The 22099-nt window shown below is 38.0% G+C and overlaps 1 protein-coding gene across 3 annotated transcripts in view; it reads left to right on the top strand.

Annotated features, from left to right (window-relative positions):
- Window positions 1-19634, top strand: part of MAP3K5 (mitogen-activated protein kinase kinase kinase 5) — a 204624-nt gene extending 184990 nt beyond the window's left edge. For all 3 annotated transcript variants that reach the window (XM_081293968.1, XM_081293967.1, XM_081293969.1), the window contains exons 26-30: window positions 9048-9291; window positions 16061-16173; window positions 17142-17254; window positions 18724-18800; window positions 19426-19634. In XM_081293968.1, the coding sequence (XP_081150094.1) occupies window positions 9048-9291; window positions 16061-16173; window positions 17142-17254; window positions 18724-18800; window positions 19426-19486 (608 nt within the window). In that variant the 3' untranslated portion in view covers window positions 19487-19634. The remainder of the gene's footprint in view (window positions 1-9047; window positions 9292-16060; window positions 16174-17141; window positions 17255-18723; window positions 18801-19425) is intronic.
- Window positions 19635-22099: the final 2465 nt, after the last annotated feature.

Genomic DNA, 22099 nt, shown 5'->3' with positions numbered 1-22099 from the left:
GACCAATGCTTGAACAATGCAAAGAGCTCTTTAAAATCATAGCTCTGAGAGGCTGAGGCAGGAGGATCGCAGGTTGAAAGCCAGCCTCAGCAATTTAGCAAGGACCTAAGCAACTTACTGAGACCGTGTCTCAAAATAATAAAATGGCCTAGGAATGTGGCTCCGTGGTTAAGCATCCCTGGGTTCACCCCTGGTATTACAGTTCTCAGAACATGTCAGACTAAATGAGAATCTGCTGGAGATAAGACCCAGGAACTGGATTTTTTTTAAAGTTTTATTCTTTTAGAGCAGTTTTTGGTTCATAGCAAAATTGAGAGGAAGGTACAAAGATTTCCCATATACCATCTTCTTCCACACATGCATAGTCTCCCCCAAAATCAACCTTCCCCACCAGAGTAGCACATTTATTACAACTGATGAACCTATATTATCACCCGGAGTCCATAGTTTGCATTAGGGTTCACCCTTAGTGGTGTACATTCTCAGAGTTTGGACAAATGTATAATGACATGTATCCAGCATTATAGTATCATACAGAACATTGCCATAGCCTTAAAAATCCTGTGTGCTCCACCTAGAGGAATCTGATTTTATTACAGCTCTCAGGTCTTTTTTTTTTTTTCTTCTATACAAATTTTTTAAATCAGTGCATTATTGTTATACATAGTAGTTGGGTTCATTTTGACAAAATCATACATTGTGTGGAATTTAACTGACTCCCTTTTAGTTCCCAGTGACCCCTTTTTTCCTCCCCTCTTCTCTCCACCTATTCTTCCTCTACTCTATTGGTTTTCCTTTTAATTACTTATTTACTTTTAATTGGTGTTTTGTAGATACACATAAAGGTGGAATTTGCTGTGGTGTGTGTGTGTGTGTGTGTGTGTGTGTGTGTGTGTGTGTGTTTGTGTGTGTGTGTGTGTGTGTGTATATATACCTCATATATTTTTTTCAAGTTCATTCCACATTTCCTCCCCTTTCCCGTCCCTCCTTCCTCCCTCTTATTCTCCTCCTCCACTGATCTTCCCTGTATCTTTATGATATACAACCCCCTTTTCTTCTTTTTTCCCTTATTTGTACTCACTTCCACATAGGAGAGAAGTATACAAAAGTGCAGGCCCCAGGACAGGAGGGATGTTGAGCAAAGGTCTGTTTTAGGGAGAGGGGACATTTGGCCCTTGATTTCCTGAGTTTGGCTTATTTTACTTAGCATGATAGTCTACAGTTCCATCCATTTACCAACAAATGCCATCATTTCATTCTTTATGACTGAGTAAAACTCTATTTTATATATTTACCACATTTTCTTAATCCCTTTATCTATCGACAGACACTTGGGCTGATTCCATAACCTAACTATTGTGAATTGTGCTGCTATAAGCATTGATCTCAGGTCATTTTGATGTACAGCCAAATGGAAATCACTGGCCTAGACATAGCCCCAGCTATATCTGCAGTGAGATACAAAATGGGTAGCATTGATGGAATGAAACTTTATGGAGTGAGGAGTTAGTCTGTCCATTAATAAAAAGCTTTAAGTAAAGCTCTTCTACCTTATATATGTATGGTGGGAGAGTAGATAGAGAAGTACATTATGGATTTCTAGATATATAAATCTATTTATAGATGACATATATACAAATATATGAAACATTTTATTGTCCTAATTTGTGCCTATACTATAAAGTATTCTAAAATAGAAATTTAAAAGAATGAGTGTTATACATAATAGTTATACATAATAGTTGTATTTAATTCAAAGTATTTATAAATGGTACACCAGTCCATATCAGTCCCTTCAAATTATAGAATGTCCTTTTTTCTCAGAATACCTTGTTTGACTTGAGAGTGAAGATACCAACCAGGCTCAGTTTTTATATTAAATATTAGTAAAGAGTGATAACATTAGTAATGTTAGAAAGACACATAAGTAGAAGTTCTCATTACCCTGAATCTTTCCCCTCTCCCTAGAACAGACCTTCACCCTGCTTCCTTCCTGTCCTGGGGCTTGTGCTTTGCATAGTTCAGTGTTCTGCTTATGATTGATTGATTGGTGGTACTGGGGATTGAACCCAAGGGCACTTCACCACTGAGCTACATACCTATGCGTTTTTAACTTTTAAGTGGCTGAAACTGACCTCCAACTTGTGATCCTCCTGCCTCAGCTTCCTGAGTTGTGGTGATTACAGGCATATGCCACCATCCCTGGCTTAAGTTCTCAGTTCAAAAGGCACCTCCTTAGAGCATCCTGACCTGCAGCCAAATCTAAAGTCATTCCCTTTCCTTGAAAATGGTTTTCACCCAGTTGTGACACTTAACTGCCATCTGAAACTACTTTTTATTTCTAGTTTACATGACTGTTATCCTCACTAGAAAGTAATCATGTCTGTTTTATGTTATTCTGTGGCTAGTATTCTATCCAGCATGATACATAGAAAACAGTAGGTCCTCTGATAAATATTTGATTGAAACAATAACTGCTTTTCGCCTGCTTATAACAAATTAGGATGGAAAGTATGAGTAACTTAGGAAAAAATTCAAGAGAGGCTTTGAAACACATGCTTAGCAGTTAGGTATACACCTAAGAAATTCATGCTTAAGGAAGTCAACTGTACTTACATTTAGATGATTTATCATTCCATTTAGCCTTGACATAGGGAATGTACTATAGAGGGGTGTGTCTTGAAAGACTCCAGATAAAAGGGAATAGGTGTAGATCCCTGAAAGTGGCAGGTAGAGGCTGTGAGTGAAGCATTAAGGATGTCTAAAAGAGAGAGGGATTATATTTTGAAATATCTGAGTAGCACATGAATGATTTGGTGATTTAAAAAAACAACTTAGTGCTGATTACCTAAATGCTGTGTGGTATCCTGGAATAGAAAAAGAATATTAGTAAAAAACTGGAAAAATCAGAGCAAAGTCTGCAGCTTAGTGAAGGCATTGTGCCAAGTTTAATTTCTTGGTTTTGAGGAATATACCATAGTTATGCCAGATGTATTAGATAGAGCTAGAGATTATATACCAGGTTTTTTTTTTGTGTGTGTGTGTGTGTGTGTGTGTGTGTGCTTTCTTTGCAGTATTTCTGTAAATCTAAAATTCTTCCAAAACAAAACAATTAAAAAGTAAAAGGAACTGGTGATCACACTGTGGGGGAAGCTGTGAAGCTACGGAGGGCCCCAGGGAGAATGTGGTGGGGAGCTCTCCTCGTGGGCGTCCTAGGCTGCACACTGCTGTACAAACAAGCCTGCGCGGAACAGGGCACATTCTCTGTGGGACGTGCCAGCTAAAGAAAGTTGTCTTTCCACCAGGAAATTGGTTTTCTTGAGGCTACTAAGAATTTCTGATTTTGATTGGAGGTACTGTTTGACAGCTTTTTTTCTTTTAAAGTGGAAAATTTTAGTGGAGAATTACATGGAAAAGGTACTTTTAAAAAATTTCTCTCAGGGTAGGGCAAGCCAATATACATTATCTACCCCAGTATGAAAGTGGTGGAATATGTGGACAAGACGAAGTGATTTCAATCAATTTTCCAAATGGCCTAAAGATTTTGTTTCACAATTTAAGTGCAAAGAAACTATTATAAAATGAGTGTCTTCAGCCCGGTGTGGTGGTGCACACCTTTCATCCCAGCATCTTGGGAGGTTGAAGCAGGAGGATCGCAAGTTCAAAGCCAGCCAGGATGGGGGAAGAGGGCTTATTATGGGAATTGGCTCATATGATTATGGAAGCCAAGAGGCCCCATGATTTGTTGTCTGTAGAGTGGAGAAGAAATAAAGCCAGGGTATAGTTCACTCCAAGTCTAAATGCCTGAAAAACCAAGGAAGCTATTGCTGGAACTCCCTGTCAGAGGTTGAAGGCCTGAGACCCAGGAGCACTGATGCCTGAGAGCAGGAGAGACAGATGTTCTGGGTCAAGAAAAGAGAGAATTAACACTTCCTCTACTTCATCTATTCAGTGCACATGTAAATCACACATGGAACTAGATCTGTGCCTGAGGTCTTGTAAGATACTTTTAGCTGTATTAAATGGCACTTGTCATTCCATGTTATCTTTGTGCATGCTCCTAGGACTCTTCTGTACATTTATCCACTTTTTTTAAATCTTTTTTTAGATGTTGATGGACTTTTATTTTTTATTTTTTAAAAAAGAGAGAGAGAGAGTTTTTTAATATTTATTTTCTAGTTTTTGGTGGACACATCTTTATTTTATTTTTTATGTGGTGATGAGGATCGAACCCACCACCCCTGTGCATGCCAGGCGAGCGCGTTACCGCTTGAGCCACATTCCCAACCCGCTGGACTTTTATTTTTTATTAAATTACTTATTTATTCTAATTTGTTATAAACGATGGCAGAATGCATATTATATATAGAGCACAATTTTTCAATTCACTGATTTTACACAAAGTTTTTCACACCATTCGTGGATGGACTTTTATTTTATTCTTTCATTTACTTATATGTGGTGCTGAGAACTGATCCCAGTGCCTCACACATGCTAGGCAAGCACTCTACCACTGAGCCACACCCTCAGCCCATTGTTCATTAGTCTTATTTCTATTTTAGTGTTACTTCCTTGAGGACCAGGACCTGATGCTCTGTTTCACAGGCATATTTTACAGTGTCTACACTGATGATATGTACTTAGGGAGCCACCCCCAAAAGACCAAAACAGGCAGACATTGCATTAGCTTATAATTTTCTACTTTTCAAATTATTTGAAAGAATTTTTGTAGTCATTTGTATATATATGAAATGATAATTTAAAGGATATGGAGTTAAGGGATATTTAATATAAATAAACATCAAAAAAATTTCCTCCTAAAAAGTGAGATTATAATCAACAGAACTCTAAAACTTTTGAATAATTACAAAAAAAACAAAACAGTTTAGAAACTGTGAATGAAACTTAAGAATAATTTTAGAAAATTTTCAAAGTCCTAATCTTCTAACTTAACCTAGAATTGTATTATTTTAAATTTTTGAGGAAATACAATCCTAATAGGGTAACTCTTTCATTCTACCAAGATTTTTTTTGAATGCTTAACATGTTAAGTTCTTGGTTTACAAAACTAAAAACCTTCTGCTATATAGATAAATTAGGAAATGGAATAAAGGGCATAAAGATTAGAAAATAAAGGAAATGGGATTTGGGGAAAAGAGGAGATAAAGTGGAAAGCAGAGTAAAGGTAAAGCGTGGTTAGTCTAAGAGCTAAGGAGTAAGAATGTAGAGAAACTGGAAATATTGTGCACTGTAAATCAGGGGGTAAATGTGCAGCCCCTGTGGAAGACAACCAGTTGTGGTCCAGTAATTCTTTTTCTGGGTATGTATTCAAAAGAACTAAAAACAGGATCTCAGTTACTGCATACCCATGTTCATAGCAGCATATTTATAACAGCCAAAAGGTGGAAGCAACCCAAGTATCTGTCACCAAATGAATGGATAAACAAAAGGTGGTAAATAAATTAAGTGGAATATTATGGAGCCTTAAAAAGGGAGGAAATTCTGACACAGGTTGCAACATGGATGACCACTGAAGACATGTGAAGTGAAATAAGCCAGTCATAGAAAGACAGATACTGTGTGATTCCACTCATAGGATGCACCTGGAGTAGTCAAATTCATAGAAACAGAAAGTAGAATGGTAGTTCCCAGGACTGGGGGGAGGAGGAAATAGGGAGTTATTGTATGATGGGTGTTGAGTTTCTGTTATGCAAAATGAGAAAGGTTGTCCAACCATGTGAATATACTTAATACTACAGAAATGTGTGCTTAGGAATGGTCAAGATGGTAAATTTTATGTTATGTTATTTATTGATTTTTGGTGCTGGGGGTTGAACTTAGAAGTGCTTAACCCCTGAGCCACATTCCCAGTCCTTTATTTTTTTATTTTGAGACAGAGTCTCATTAAGTTGCTTACGGTCTCACTGAGGCTGGCTTTGAATTTGCAATCTTCCTGCCTCAGCCTCCCAAGCCACTGGGATTATAGATGTGTGTCGCCGTGCCCAGTGTATGTTATACATTTTTAAAAGCTACAGTAAAGCACTTCTTTTTTAATTTAGTGAAAGAGATAAACCTGGCTCTGGGGACACTCTAGTTTTTGTTATGAGCAAAAGCTGAGGAGTTAGATTGTTAGAGTTTCAGTTCCTGCCCAACAGGCATATCCAGGACTTTCTGAATATAACAGGATTGGGGCCAGAATGGTGGAGTTTGTCAATACACCTTACAGGTACTCAACTTTTTTTTTTTTTTTTTTTGGTGGTGTTGGAGATTGAACCTGGGGCCTTGTGCATGAGAGGCAAGCGCTCTACCAACTGAGCTATATCCCCAGCCTAGTACTTTCTAGATGAATGAGAGTAAGAAAAAATGTGAAGGACAGAATCCCAGGTTTGGCTTGTCTGGGGACAGCAGTAAACAAAATGGCTATGAGAAGAAAAGCAGCAGGTGAAGATTTAAAGGGCTAGCGCTGTACACCTGTACACGGGTCAAGTAGGTGAAGACAGAACAGTTACCTAGAGGACCTGCCTGCAGGCCTTTAGTGACCCTGCTGTCGTAGCCGGACTGGAGTGGTGGGATGGGGTTTTCCACTACTCCTGTTGCACTTCCCTCCTCCACACAGGTTCTTTTTTTGACCATTTTTTTTTCTCTTTCCCTGTTTTTTATCATAGTTGTACATAATGGTTAGCTGTTACATATTCACACATGCACATAAAGTAATAATACATTTAAGCCAATATAATTCCCCAGCACTTCCTGCCTCTCTCCCCACTCTCACCCCTTGGTCCCTTTTCTATGCTGGTCTCCCTTTGATTTTCTTTGTCTTTTTTTTTAATTAATTTTTTTTTAAATTTCCCTTTGATTTTCATGAGATCCCTGCCTCCCCACTCTCCTTTTTTCTTTTTCCTCTCTAGCTTATACATCTGACAGAAAACATTTGACCCTTGGCCTTCTGATTTGGGCTTATTTTGCTTAACATAATGATCTCTAGTTTCATTCATTTTCCTACAAATAACATAATTTCTTTCTTCTTTATGGCTGAATAAAACTCCATTGTGCATGTATACCACAGTTTCTTTATCCATTCATCCAATGATGGACACCTAGACTGGTTTCATAGTTTGGCTATTGTGGGTTGTTCTGCTGTAAATGTAGATATACATGTATCACTGTAGTATGATGACTGTAATTCTTTAAGATATATACTGAGGAGTGGTATTGCTAGGTCACCTGGTGGTTCCATGCCTACTGTTTTGAGGAACTTCCATGATGATTTCCATAGTGGTTATGCTAATTTACAATTCCACCAGCAGTGTAAAAGTGTTCCTTTTTCTCTACATCCTCTCCAGCATTTATTATTATTTGTATTCCTGATGACTGCCATTCTGACTGGTATGAGATGAAATCTCAGTGTAGTAATTTCTAATGATGTTGGATATTTTTCATATATTTGTTGGCCATTTGTATTTGTTCATTTGAGAAGTGTCTGTTTAATTCACTTGCCAATATATTGGTTAGGTTATTTGGGAGGTTTTTGTTAACTTTTCTGTGATCTTTATATATTCTAGATATTATTCCTCTGTCAGAAGAATAGATAGCAAAGTTTTTCTCCCATTCTGTAGGTTCTCTTTTCACATTCTTATTTCCTTTTGTGCAGAAGCTTTTAAATTTGATGTCATCCCATTTATTAAATCTGGGCATTTTATTTCCTGAGCCTAAGGGATTTTATTAAGAAAGTCTTTGCCTGTACCTATATGCTAGAGTGTTGGCCCTGTGATCCTTCTAGGAGTTGCATAGTTTCTGGTCTAATTCTTAAGTCCCATCCATTTTGAGTTGATTTTGTGCAGGGTGAGGGATAAGGGTCTAATTTCATTCTTCTACATATGGATGGATAACCAATTTTCTCAGCACCATTTGTTAAAAAGGCTATCTTTTCCCCAATGTTTTTGGCACCTTTATCAAGGATCAGATGACTTTAAATATTCACACAGTTTCTTTTTTTTTTCTTTTCTTTTCTTTGTTTTTTTTTTTTTGTTTTGTTTTGTTTTTTGTTTTTTTTTTTTTGGTGGTGCTGGGGATTGAACCCAGGACCTTGACCTTGTTTGTGAGGCAAGCACTTTACCAACTGAGCTGTATCCCCAGCCCTCACACAGTTTCTTAACCTGTGGTTCATGGACTCTTGGGAAGGCTTTAGGAAGTCTGTGTATAGCTAAGAATTCTAGGTAAAATGTTTTATGGATGTATTTTTCTTTGGGGAGAGTTTCTCTGACTTTCACCAGGTTCTCAGTGGTTTCTATGATCCAGTAAAAAGTTCCATGTGACAGACCATATTGGAGTTAAAATCAGGGCATTTCTGCCACCCAGATTTCATTTAAATTATTCCTTCTAATGGACCATTAGGAGGAACTAGTTCCCTTGTATTTTAAATGTTATAGGAAAAAACATGGTATTTGCTTTTGTCTCTGTAATCTCTGTACATTTCACTTTCCTTATTTGTAAGCAAGTTAATGGTTTCCGGATATTGCCAGGTGTGATGGCACACGCCTATAATCCCAACTTCTCAGGAGACTCAGGCAGGAGGATCACAAGCCTATAATCCCAACTTCTCAGGAGACTCAGGCAGGAGGATCACAAGTTCAAGGCCAACCTGGGTAATAAAGGGATTCTTGTCTCCAAAAAAAAAAAAAAAAAAAAAACGGGGGTGGGGGGTGGGTTGCCAGGTAGTAAAAATGAATTTCACTTGCATAAGCATTTAAAAATTTGTTTCTTAGTAGGTTTTTATGTCATTTTCTGTTTTTCAGATTTTAGCCTTTATCTACGATGTGAACATTCTTTTGTTTGAATTAAGTCATTCTGAGTTTCTACAGCCTGTAAATTTTATATACTCATTGGCAGAACAAATCTGAATTAATGCACAGAAATCCTTACTTTTAGAGGAGCCGTTTGGAATGCATATCTTATAGCTTGTGGGATGATTGATATTCATATCTTAAGACAGGAAGGCAATGAGTCCTGCTTTATTAACTCTATTTGTTGATTATTGTGCCAAACAGAACTGAGGCCACATTTTAGCCTGGCATCTGAGAGTGATACTGCCGATCCAGAAGACCTGGATGTAGAAGATGACCATGAGGAACCACCTTCAAATCAAACTGTCCGAAGAGCCCAGGCTGTCATTGAAGACGCTGTGGCTACCTCAGGGGTGAGCACACTCAGCTCCACTGTGTCCCACGATTCCCAGAGCGCTCACCGATCACTGAACGTGCAGCTTGGAAGGATGAAGATAGAAACTAACAGGTAGGTCCCCTGGAAGCTGAGTATGTTTTTGATCAACTTTAAAAGCCTGATCTAAAAAATAAAATAAAAGTTATTGGTAATTTTTTTTAAAAAAAGCCTGATCCACAGGACATACAAAATATGATTCCTTTATCTCATTCATGTATGTACACTTGATTAAATGCCTTTCTTTATAAAAGTAGTCTCTTTTGCCGGATACCACTTTCTGCCCCTCCCATTTCAAGTCTTCTTCAGCACCTTTTGTTGTTGTTTATTTATTTTTTGATAGTGCTGGGGATCAAACCCAGAGCCTCATGCAGAGGGGGGCGAGTCTAACACTGGGCTACACCCAGACTGATACCATTTCTTCAGCTGGTGCTTTATCTCCAAGTGCACTGAAAATTTCAGAGTAACGAAGTTGCACCCTCCTAGACTGTCTTGCCACCCAAAGACTTAGAGAGCAGCATGTTCCTTCCCATAGATAGCTGAAAGATACAACAGAGAGCCCACATTCTTGAAAGCCCAGGATTTGGAATATCGAGTTCTTTTAGGAGAAGATTTCTGCTTGAGGGGGCAAAACAAACTTTGCACTTTAGAACATTGAAAAGATGATAGATGAACGCACTTATGATTCCATTCTGTTTTTAATATGCTGTGACATGCCTAGACTGTAATTTGTCTTTGAGAATTTGGTAGCATAGAAACCACACAATCAGGTTTTTTTAAAATTTGTTATACATGACAGCAGATCGCATTATAATTCATATTACACATATAGAGCACATTTTTTTCATATTTCTGGTTGTATAAAAAGTATGTTCACACCATTCGTGTCTTCATACATCTACTTAGGGAAATGATGTCCATCTCATTCCACCATCTTTTTTACCCACCTCTTGCCCCTCCCTTCCTTTTTTACCCACCCCTTGCCCCTCTGTTTTATCTAGATTTCATCTCATCTTCACATGCTTCCCATCCCAACCCCACTATGAATCAGCCTCCTTATATCCGAGAAAATATTCGGCATTTGGTTTTTTGGGATTGGCTAACTTCACTTAGCATTATATTCTCCACCTTCATCCATTTACTTGCAAATGCCATGATTTTATTCTCTTTAAATGCTGAGTAATGTTCAATTTTGTATATATACCAAAGTTTCCCTATCCATTCATCTACTTACGGGCATATAGGTTGGTTCCACAGTTTAGCTATTGTGAATTGTGCTGCAATAAACATTGATGTGGCTGTATCCCTGTAGTATAGAATGCTGTTCCACACGATCAGGTTTTTAAGTGAAGAGTAAATACTTCCTGTTCTTCACAGATGTTGGTACAGTTCAAGGTCTGAATCTTTATGATTTATAGCTTCCTGTACTGGCTACCATTGACACGTGGGAACTGACTTTATGGCTCTGGGTTAACAATGAAAAAAGTTTTCTTTTCTTTTTTTTTTTTTTTTTTTAGTGAATCAGGAAAAGGTGTTCAATATTTAGAAAACTTAGTTAAAAATTCTAGTTCACAAGGATATTAAAAAATCTTATTTCTAGTCATAAGTCCTGGGTTTTTTAAAAAAAAATTTAATTTTTAAATTTTGAGATAGGGTCCTGCTAAATTGTTGAGGCTGGTGTTGAACTTGGGATCCTCCTGCCTTAGCCTCCTGAGTAGCTGGCAATAGTAGGTGGCAGGCATATGCCACCATGCTCAGTGAGATTTTTAAAGTAAAGCTTGGATTCTAAACTTAGTGCAAAATTCATCTGACATTCAGAAACACAAATTTTGGTTGCATGATTTAGTAAATCCATATAGACTCATCTTCAATGATTTACATAGTGACCTTATTTTTTGGTTCTGGGGATTGAACCCAGGGGCATTTAACCACTGAGCCACATCCCCAGCCCTTTATTAAATTTTATTTAAAGACAGGGTCTCACTGAGTTGCTTAGGTCCTCACTAAGTTTCTGAGACTGGCTTTCAACTGGTGATCCTCTTGTCTGAGCCTCCCAAGCCACTGGGATTACAGGCATGTGCCACTGCTCCTGCTCCTGGTGAAACTTTTTTTTTTTTTTAATGAAGGGAAATTGGCTCTCTGACTTCATATTCCAATCTCACGCTCAGAAACCCAACTCTTAAAGAATGTGGGTCTTTTCTGAGACTTCATTTAAATCTTGGTGTCCCTCACTCCTCTTCTCAAGCATTAGTCCAGTTCTAACACCCCGTCCATTATAATAAATGCTAACTTTAGTCACTTCTCTTTAGTTTACTGTCACCAGCCCGAGTGGGGCTGTTTTTTGGACCCCTGCTCTGGTCTCTGGAGGAGGAGAGGTCCCATGTTACTGCTTTAGTCCAGCCCTCCCGCCCCTGGCTTCTGGTCAGAATTATACAGATAGCAAAGCTACTTTGTTTACCAAAGAGCTGGTAGATCTGCTCCTCTGGCTCTGAGGCCTCTCCTCGACACGCCCTGGCCATGTCAACAGGACCTGCCTCCCTGGGTACAGCTGGATACACACTCCTTCCCCTCTCTCCCTGGCCCGTTTCGTTGACCTCTTGTTCACCACCTGGCACTGCCTTCTGCCTGTCATGCTTGTGCCATCAGCTGTCCCCAAAGGCTGCTCTTCTCCAGCTGCTTTCTTCACATCTTCACATTTCTTTTTTTTTTTTTTTTTTTTTTTTTATTGGTTGTTCACAACATTACAAAGCTCTTGACATATTATATTTCATACATTAGATTGAAGTGGGTTATGAACTCCCAATTTTACCCCAAATGCAGATTGCAGAATCACGTCAGTTACACATCCACAATTTTACATAATGCACTAATAGTAATTGTTTTCTTGGCCCCAGCTGAAATCCTGCTTCTCAAGTCTGCCCATCCCTCTTAAAAGAGTAGGATTTGCCATATGCCCTTACTAAATTCAAGATCAGCCTCAGCAACTGTGAGACCATCTCAAAATAAAATAATCAAAAGGGGCTGGGGATGGAGCTCACTGGTAAAGTGCTCCTGGGTTCAACCCCCAGTACCACACACACAAACACACACACACACAAGGTAAATATAGATAATATCATAATTGACGAAAAACACTTAAGATAATCACTTTTCTGCATTTTTTTGTAATGCCCCACACATTGGTGTGTTTTCTCTATAGTTACAGTTGAATCTGTGAAATCTATAGGATCATTGGCTCCTTTGTCTTTTTTCAGTAGTATCTTCCATAGTTTCTCTGTTGCCCTCAGAAAGTAAGATGGGTGACAGCGTTTGCTTCATGCATGATTTGTAGAAAGGATGGTTATCTAGTACAGGCATTGAGTAACTGAAAGCAGGGACCCGTTGTGTGTGTATTGGTCCTTTTAATTTTCATTTGAAAATTACTTCACATATAAATGTATGTATATTATGAAAGGAATCTAGAAGATGTGTGGTCGCTTTCAGGAAAGGTTGTAGTTCTCATGTTAAAAAATCTTAAGCTTATGAATTGTGTTGCTATAAACATTAATGTGGCTGCGTACCTGTAGTATGCTGTTTTTAAGTCCTTTGATGCCCTTTAGTAGATGAATGGATAAAGAAAATGTGATATATATACATAATGGAATATTACTCAGCATTTGTAGGTAAATGGATAGAGTTGGAGATTATAATGCTAAGTGAAGTAAGCCAATCCCCAAAAACCAAAAGCCGAATGTTTTCTCTGATATAAGGATGCTGATTCATAATGGGGATGGTGGGGGAGCATGGAAGGAATAGACAAACTCTAGATAGGGCAAAGGGGAAGGAACAGAAGGGAGGGGGCATACGGGTAGGAAAGGTGGTAGAATCAGATGGCAGTCATTACTCTAAATACATATATGAAGACATGAATGTTGTGACTCTACTTTGTATACAACCAGAGACATGAAAAATTGTGCTCTATATGTGTAATATGAATTGAAATGCATTCTACTGTCATGTAGAACAAATTAGAGTAAATAAATAAATTTTTTAAAAATTTAAGTTTATAATATTTAGGATGATCAGCTGGGTATGGTGGCCCATGTCTATATTCCAGTGGCTGTGGAGGCTGAGGCAGAAGGATTGCAAGTTCAAAGCCAGCCTCAGCAATTTAGCAAGGCCCTGTCTCAAAATAAAAAATAAAAAGGACTGGGGATGTGGCTCAATGGTTAAGTACTTTATGGGTTCAATCCCCAGTATCAAAAAAAAAAAAAAGAAAAAAAAGATTTTAGGATGATCACTAATGAAGGTAAGTCAGACTTATCTAGCTCTTCATTATTAGAACATCAATAATTCTAAATGGCAAAAACAAAATGTATATTATATTTCTATTTAAGAATATGCTTTCAGAAAATGTTCTATAAATTTACACATAAGTAGATGGAAGAACATTATTAAACCCTAATTTGGAAGCATCTGACTGGTTAGCTGATTTCTCTATCATACAATTCTATCAATTTATCTGAGTTTTTGACCTCATAGAAGATCCTTGCCATACTTTTCTAGAACACAAAGGCAAACAATTACCTTCATTACAAAATATTTCCCTACTAACTGAACCCAAAGTAAAACTAAAAATTGGTGGATTGGATATATACTGAAGATAAATAATTTTAAGGGCTGGATTTGGGACAAATTAGGTGGCCTGTCAATGCTGTGATTCCAATGCTAAGTTCTGGCATTTTGGGGGAGGGATGGGGGTACCAGGGATTGAACTCAGGGGTACTCAACCACTAAGCCACATCCCCAGCCCTGTTTTGTATTTTATTTAGAGACAAGGTCTCACTGAGTTACTTAGTGCCTCGTTGTTGCTGAGGCTGTTTTTGACCTCTTGATCCTCCTGTCTCAGCCTCCTGAGAGCTGCTGGGATTACAGGCATGCACCACCACACCCAGCTAAGTTCTGGCTTTTAAATATAAAAAAGAATGTAGCCTAGGCAAACATGCATAAAATTCTAGAAAATGTCCTTGTGTTTGAGAAAACAGTAAGACAATACCATTATTATTCCATACATGGAGATCATCAAGATAGACAAATATATGTACCAGACCAAAAAATGGCTAGCTTAAAAAATCATTCCGAGCATGCTGTCCATTGTTCAAGTATCATTTATACTGAAGAATATAGAAAGTCTCCCCCATGCCCTCTGCTTTCTCCTCTTGCTTTCCATTCATGCTGCTTAAGCCACCCACTGGTTCAGCATGTTTACTCTGCAGGTGACTTTGTTTACCTTTCTTCCTCAGCCACCCTCTCTGCCTCTCATTGTGCTTTATTTTTGACCCACTCTACTATCTACTTGGTTATAGTCCTTCTTCCATCCTTAAGTCCTGTGGGAATGGGGTGGAGCTTGGGAGACCAGACAGGAGCCCCTGCTCAGCCCTTGCAGGACTGTTTTCTAGGGCCTGAGGCTGCACCAGGGCACAGAACAACCCTTACTAGAAGCCAGGCACTTTACCTGTGCTTTCCCATTCAATGCTTACAGTAATCCTCTCTGCAATATTTCCTTCTTAGTTTTACAAATGAGAAAACTTAAAATCTAGGGACATTAGGTAATTTGTCTAAGATTAACACAGGAAGTGCATGGCTGAACTGGGCACAAGCCCAGACCCATCTGCAGAAACAAACTTTTGGATGGAACATGGTCCTGAGTTAAATCTATCCATAGTCAGAAAATGAAACAAAGATAACTCGTTAAGAGAAAAGTGTATGCAATAATTTATCTTAGTGATCTTACTAATAATTATATACTTTAAACTAATATAATTCTGAGTTCAAGTTATACAAAGATATTTTTCTAAGAAGTAGAGAAATGGAGCATCTCTTTTCATAACTTGCAATGTTTTCTCCAAGAAACAGTATTGGACATGGTGAGTAGGTTTCTAGTTGATTCTCTGTTGCACAGTGAACCTCCCATGGTAAGAACTGTTATGAATATTATTTCTCCTTGTTTGTTGGAGGCTACATCAAATGTCAACCAAAAGCTAAAAGTACCAGGAACACAGCTGTCCTTTTACCCACTTTGCCAACCCCACCCTACCTCCCGGAAGTGAGAATAGGAGCAGCAACAATCATTAACATTTATTGAGCACTTGTCATGTGCCAGATAGTCTAGGCAACCTTATCTAGAAATATTCCTCAAATTTTCATCACTTAAGGAAAGTGATTACCTTTTTGTTTTTCATTGATTATGATATTATTTGTATTTACCAATTTGGATTGAACCCAGTAGTACTCTACCACTGAGCTCCATTCCCAGCCCCCTACACACACACTTTTTTTTTTTTTTTTTTTTTAAAGACAAGGTCTTACTAAGTTGCTGAGGCTGGCCTTGAACTCATGATCCTTTTGCCTCAGTCTCTGGAGTCACTGAGGTTTTAGGCAAGCACCACCATACCTGGCTTAGCAACTGTTTTTGATGAGGGGCCTTACATGTAAAATTAACACCCCATATTTATATTTTTGACACTTATTATCATAATAAGAAATAGTAGAACCGTATCTCTGAAGATTGTAGAGGACCATCTGGGAGGATGTTTTCGAATTCTTGCCTCGAAGTTCAGTCTGCCAGAACTTTGCTGCTGGATTGAGGGGAGGAGACTGAGGCCCTGCAAAATCAGTGTTGCCTAGGAGCTGTTGAGACATGCAATCTCTGAGCTCACCCCAGAGCTACCGCGTCAGAATCTTTATTTCCATAAAATCCTAGGGGTGTCTGTGCTTGTTGTAGCTTGAGAAGCTGGTGTCCAGAATATCACTCTCTCAGCTCAAGCTTTATGATCCTCTCATCCAATGTTATTTTCTTCTGCAGATTACTGGAAGAATTGGTTCGGAAAGAGAAAGAATTACAAGCACTCCTTCATCGAGCAATTGAAGAAAAAGATCAAGAAATCAAACACTTGAAGCTAAAGTCCCAACCAATAGGTGAATAGCAGAAAATTTTGAAGTAATACTGTTCAACCAGGCTGCCATGAAAAGCTGATAAGGCCAACAGGCAGTTTTATTGCATGGCTTTTCATCTGTCCCTTCTACTACAATGACAAGTGGAATTTGCCATAGGAAAAAAAAAAAAGCCAGTTCTTAACTGTAACAAACTTTTTTTGAGGTGCTAGGGATGATGTACCAGGCCCTTGTGCATGCTAGGCAAGCATTCTACCACTGAGCCTTAGAAATTATCATTTCTTACAAGTGTAGTAAAAATGGATGATTCATAGTTACCTTTCCTAAGATTATATATTATTGAGGTAAATAGGGCTTTCCACATTTTTTATCTTTATTTCTTTTTAAAATTTCACAATGAGATTATAGAATAAAATAACACTATTTTGTTTTGCATTTGTATTTGGTGTATTCTAGCTCTTTTTTTCCCCTTATAATTTGAAGAGGCTTAAATTGAACAAGGTACAACAATAAAAAGTCATGGGTCGAAACTTTGAAGAAATCTACTCCATGAGAAATTGATGGTGAAAGTTAATCTTTAGGAAATATTACTTAGCCAGTTTAAAAGAAAATTAGTTATTGGTTCAAATATTTGGTTCTTCCATATTATTATAAATAGTGAAAAAAAATCAATTATTATAATTATACAGTTCTCTGTTGTTTTCATCTTTGTTGCTTGAAAAACACAAAGCCACAAAGTTTATTCTAAGAAACTATGAAATTGATGCGGAAGTATCTTACATTATTGCTTCTGACTCTCCACTCACTCGTGGACTAACTAGAGTCATCTGTTTATATTATTGTTTATACTGCCAGTCTCAATGGTTCCCATTAACTATTCTCTTGATAGAGTGAAATCTTTTAAAGTATCCACAAATGTCTGGGTACCTTGCGGGAATCAGAGGACCTCTGGTAGGTGAAGCTAAGAATGTCCCTCTCAAATCTGGTTTTAGATATTCCTGGGTTGGCTGTGTGTCACCTGAACTCTCCTGGCACAACCACTGAAGATTCTGAGCTTACTGACTGGCTGAGAGAAAATGGAGCTGATGAGGACACTATAAGTCGGGTAAAGAAAACAACCTGTGGGACCCGTGTTCTTTCACTTTGTGTCATAATGTCAAGGGCTTGCTGCCTGCCTGGCATGTTCTAGGCACAGAGGATATACTGAGCACAGATCAGATCCAGCTGGCAGATAATTCCACAGATTAAAAAAATAATTATTCACTGTTAATTCTATGAAGGAAAAGTTTTGGGGTGAGGGGGAGGTTAGGGAAGGTTCTCCTGGAAGGTTATGGATAAACACAAAGAAATATGGAGAATAAAGTAGGCCACCTGTAGGTAGATATTTAGGGTGTATACAAATAGGGGAAGATCTTTTGGGGGTTGGGGTGCAGAATGTATAAAAATAAGAAGGCAGGCAAAAGCATTGCTAGTCACAGCCATTAGGGATTTTAATGTTTTTGAATTGAAAATAAGGAAGGGAGGCAGTCAAAAGAGAGCTGAAAGAAAAAAGCTGTTCTCTGGCTAATATTTTTGTTTGTTAGATTTTTAATTCTCTGGGCAGTGGAAATTTGTTAAAATAGAGCTACTTAGTGAATGTATGTCAGAAATGTTTTCTCTACTAACTATATTATATCTGTAATGACTTAATTCCTCTTTGATCATTATAGACTTTATGGTGAGCCTGAGTAGACATTTGTGTGTTAAAATTATATGTATGTGTAAACACATATACACATTAAGAGGTGATCTTATTTTTACTTGATAGAAAGGACCTTTTAATGTTATATTGATTTCAGTTTTAGATTTAAATTTTCAAAAGCTAAAAAATGTCTTCTTCCTTGATAATCTGTTGGACCTCTAAATAAAATCTGGGGTCTCCTTAGAAGTCTGCATTCACAAGTTGCTGCTAACTAAGCTGAAACAACGCTCTTGCCAGTGGGAAATAATGCATCCAATCAAGTTCTCCAAAATATGTATCCCTCTAACTTACGATCAAATCACAATTGAGGAGTAATAATTAATGATCCACTAAATCATTGCCCCTTTGTTTGACTTAAAATTGAAAAGCTTCAGTTTTTAAAGCAGGACTGTGGATTTTGCAATGAATTCTAAGAAAGTCAATTTCAATAGCCATGAAAAAGTAAGTTCGGAGACTAAGCATAAGCAGTAACTCTCTAGGAACATTTCTGTCCATTTGAGTAAAAACAGAGCTACACAGCACCAAGCCTCTGCAGTACAAACAAGGGTCTATGAGCCCCAGATGGAACTGCAAGTGAGCCTTCTCTTTCCTTAGAAACCCATTCGGAAATTGTGTCCCTTTAGTCCATGCATTTGGAAGTCATGGATGCATCTCTTTGTTATTCTTTGTAGTGGGGAAGCCTTTTTTCTGATCATTCCTGAAGATAGTGTTTTCAGTGGATTTCCTTGTAGATTCATTTTTAATCATTGCCAGTGTTTGTGTTATGGACAGAGTTAATTTTTTAAAAGTACATAAGACACTTATTTTCTGCGCATGCTCAACTTTCTCTGCAGTTTCTGGCTGAGGATTATACACTTGTGGATGTCCTCTACTACGTTACTCGAGATGATTTAAAATGCCTCAGACTAAGGTACCACTTTTCTTTCTCAGTTGTGAAGGCAGAATGAGCCCTGTGCTGAAATCGAAGAATGTTCCTGCCCTCCTGGTCTCTAGCTAGCTCTGTGACCATAGGCACAGCTCTCTTGTTTTCAGCCACCCTGGGTAAACTTAACTGGGCCAGGCTTTTTTGAGTACTCCAAAACCAGTATTTCTGTAGAAGGGAGAATTTTTCTTGAATAATATGCAGACTAAGACCATGCAGGTATGATAACGTTTCATGATTGTCTCATACTTTTTATAAACACTAGGATGAGGGGATGGTTTGCCACCTCCAAACCTGCAACCATCTGAGACAATTTGTGAGTTTTCTCTAGCAGGTCAGGCATATCCTTTACTACTCCACCCACCTCTATGAAGACATTTCAAAAATGCTGAAATAGAAACTGATGGTTTGAGGCCTGGCAGTTTGTGGGAGTGGAAAGGAAAGGAATGGAGAGATGATGAGAAAATGTGTACAAAAAGAATACTGATAAGATGTGGGGATCTTCATGTTCTCATCAAAGCAACTGAACACTTTTAAGAAGTCACTTGTATATTTCAAGGGCAGTGTTTCAAGTGAAATGTTCTCTTCACCATGTTCTTGTGTCTTCACGCAGGGGAGGTATGCTGTGCACACTGTGGAAGGCGATCATCGATTTTAGAGACAAACACACTTGACTGCCATGCAATTTGATCTTTGATGGAGAATCTGAAAATTAATACAGAACTGATCTTCTTAGGGGAGGGAGAATCGAAGGGAGAGAGAGAAGCTGCACTTTAAATCCAGTATTTGTTTACTTTCGTTAAAAAAAAAATAGACAAGACACACTATGAAGTTTCCTAACTGCTTCTATTTCTACATCCTTAAGGACTCTTCATAAGGACTCTCAAAAGAATCCTAATGAGAATTCTAATGTCAAGGGTTATTTTAGTCTAAACATTTTTATGGAGATATTTTTAACTTAGCAGCTATTGCACTTCAGCCAAATGTTTATTTCACACGAAACAGATATACAACATTTCATGTGATCGTGTACCACTGGAACAAAACCAAAATGTGACCACAACTTTTTAGGATTGTGTGTGTTTTGTAATATGCCCAAGAATTGAAGTAGAAATGCAGAATTTCAATTATTGTATAAAGTTTATGTTTTTTTAGTGTGCAGAATCAGAGAGCAATGGTTTTTACTATCTGTATTAATTGTAATATTGACTGTATTTTGTAACTTAACGTTTCTGGCCTGGAGCGCATTTGTCTGTTTATGTACTACTGAACGTACCAGTTGCACATGCCTGGATCATAGTAATGTTAGCTTGTTCTAAAGCTATTCATTGTGTTAACCCATTGTGTTATATTTACTCTAAAATTAAAAAGACTCCCAACATACTGTTTTGATAAATTCCAAAGAGTTCTTATTTTGTGTTCACAAACTAAATGATGGTGTTAAATTTCCAGTTGTTTCTTCAACTTTAAGTAGAATCTGTCTTCTGTTCAAACAATCAAAGGACAACTGATGTCCAAATTGTTTTCAGGGGGCAACAGGCGGATGAAAAAGAGAGTGAAGAAGAAAGATAATAAAGGAAAGCTAATGTGTTTTTTTCAAAGCCCCAAGTTATTTTGAATGATGATTATGTATCTTAAGGGGTCTGCAAAGAACATCCTAATAACCCTGAAATGTCATATTTGGGGATTTTTTTAAGCTTTTTTTCTTTTTACCCTCAGTACTAGGAATTGAACCCAGAGCCTCCCAGTCTGGTAGGTAAGCCTTCTACAACTGAGTTACATTTCCCAGCCCCTTAAATACTATATTTTTATGAGCCTGACCTTGTTAATAGGATTAATTCTAAAAGTCCTAATAGATGGGTGAATGAAATAAATTTCTTACATACACAGGAATCTATTACACAGGATAGAAGTAACAGAGTTGTTTGTGTATCATGACTTGACCCACATAAAAGTCTTTGATAATAGGAATCATCATTAAGTGAAAACTAAGATGCAGTATTTCTTACATTGCATTAGAGAATACAAAACATTATCACAAATATTTTCTCATTTGACAGCTGGAACAATAAAACAGCTACATCTTATTTTACATCCTAATTTGGAGGATAGATTGTTGCCTCTTGCACCTTGTATTGGAAATTTCAAAGGAAGTAAGGTCTAAATTTGATGATGTTTTATTAGACTCACACGAAATGCAGGGTACCCTCACTAATTCCAATGCTCAAGTGTTTCTCTTGGACTATATGTATATAGGCTCAAGCTACCCTTTTTCAACTAACTCCTCAATGGTACAGTCTTTCTTTGGGACTTTTCTCCCACCCTTTCTCTGTGGGCACATGTCCTACATGGTTCATAATACATTTCTAATTCAGCATCATTAGGCTTTTGTCATTTTGTGTCTTGGGCACAAAAGTAGGTAGTTCTGCTAATCGGTTCAGGAAAAGTCTGCACTATAAAGGCCTTCAACATCAATCAAGGCCAGGATTTTCAGTCTAGCTTCCTGTTAAAATGAGCTTGATGTTGATTAAAGATAGTGATGCTACCTGGGCTACAGTATAGCTTAGTGCTAAAGCTCATATTTAATACAGACAAGGCCCCGAGTTCCATCCCCAGCACCCCACCTCCACCAAAAAAAAAAAAAAAAAAAAGATTGTGCACCACCGCCTCAGAAAAACTGTTTTAACTGTTTTTTATTGGTCTGGAATGGGGCAGATACCAGTTTCATAACACAATCCAATCCCAAGAAGGAAATTCCAGGTGACACCTGAAGAGGGAAATGGAGAGCCACTTCCACAGAAGTAGTAGTCAGATGGTTATATTCATCGGTTGTTACAGACACTACAAACATAGCCTGGGAAAAAACTTATCACTCAGCTTATGATCCCAGGCAAATTAATTAGCCTCCCTGTGTCTGTTTCCTCATCTATGAAATGGGTGTAACATCCCTTCCTCATATGGTTTTTGTAAGATTCAGAGAAGAGCTGAGTGCTGTGGCACCTAGCTGTAATCCCACTGACTCGGTAAGCTAAAGCAGGAGGATATCAAGTTTGAGGCCAGTCTCAGCAATTTAGAGAGAACTTCAGGAATTTAGTGAGACCTTATCTCAAAAAAGGACTATAGATGTGGCTCAGTGGTAAAGTGCCCCTGGGTTCAATCCCCAGTGCCCAAAGTAAATAAAATAAAAAAAAAAGAAAAAAGGCAAGTGAGGTGCTTAGCACAACCCTTGGCACATATAGTAAGGGCTCGGGTGCTGCCTGCTATTGGGATGGCTTGTCATTCACTCA

This window comes from Spermophilus citellus (genome assembly GCF_964194105.1).
Source record: "Spermophilus citellus genome assembly, chromosome: 5".
In the NCBI taxonomy this organism is placed as follows: Eukaryota; Metazoa; Chordata; class Mammalia; order Rodentia; family Sciuridae; genus Spermophilus; species Spermophilus citellus.
Note: the sequence above shows the minus strand (reverse complement) of the source record. Positions and strands in the feature narration are given on the sequence as shown.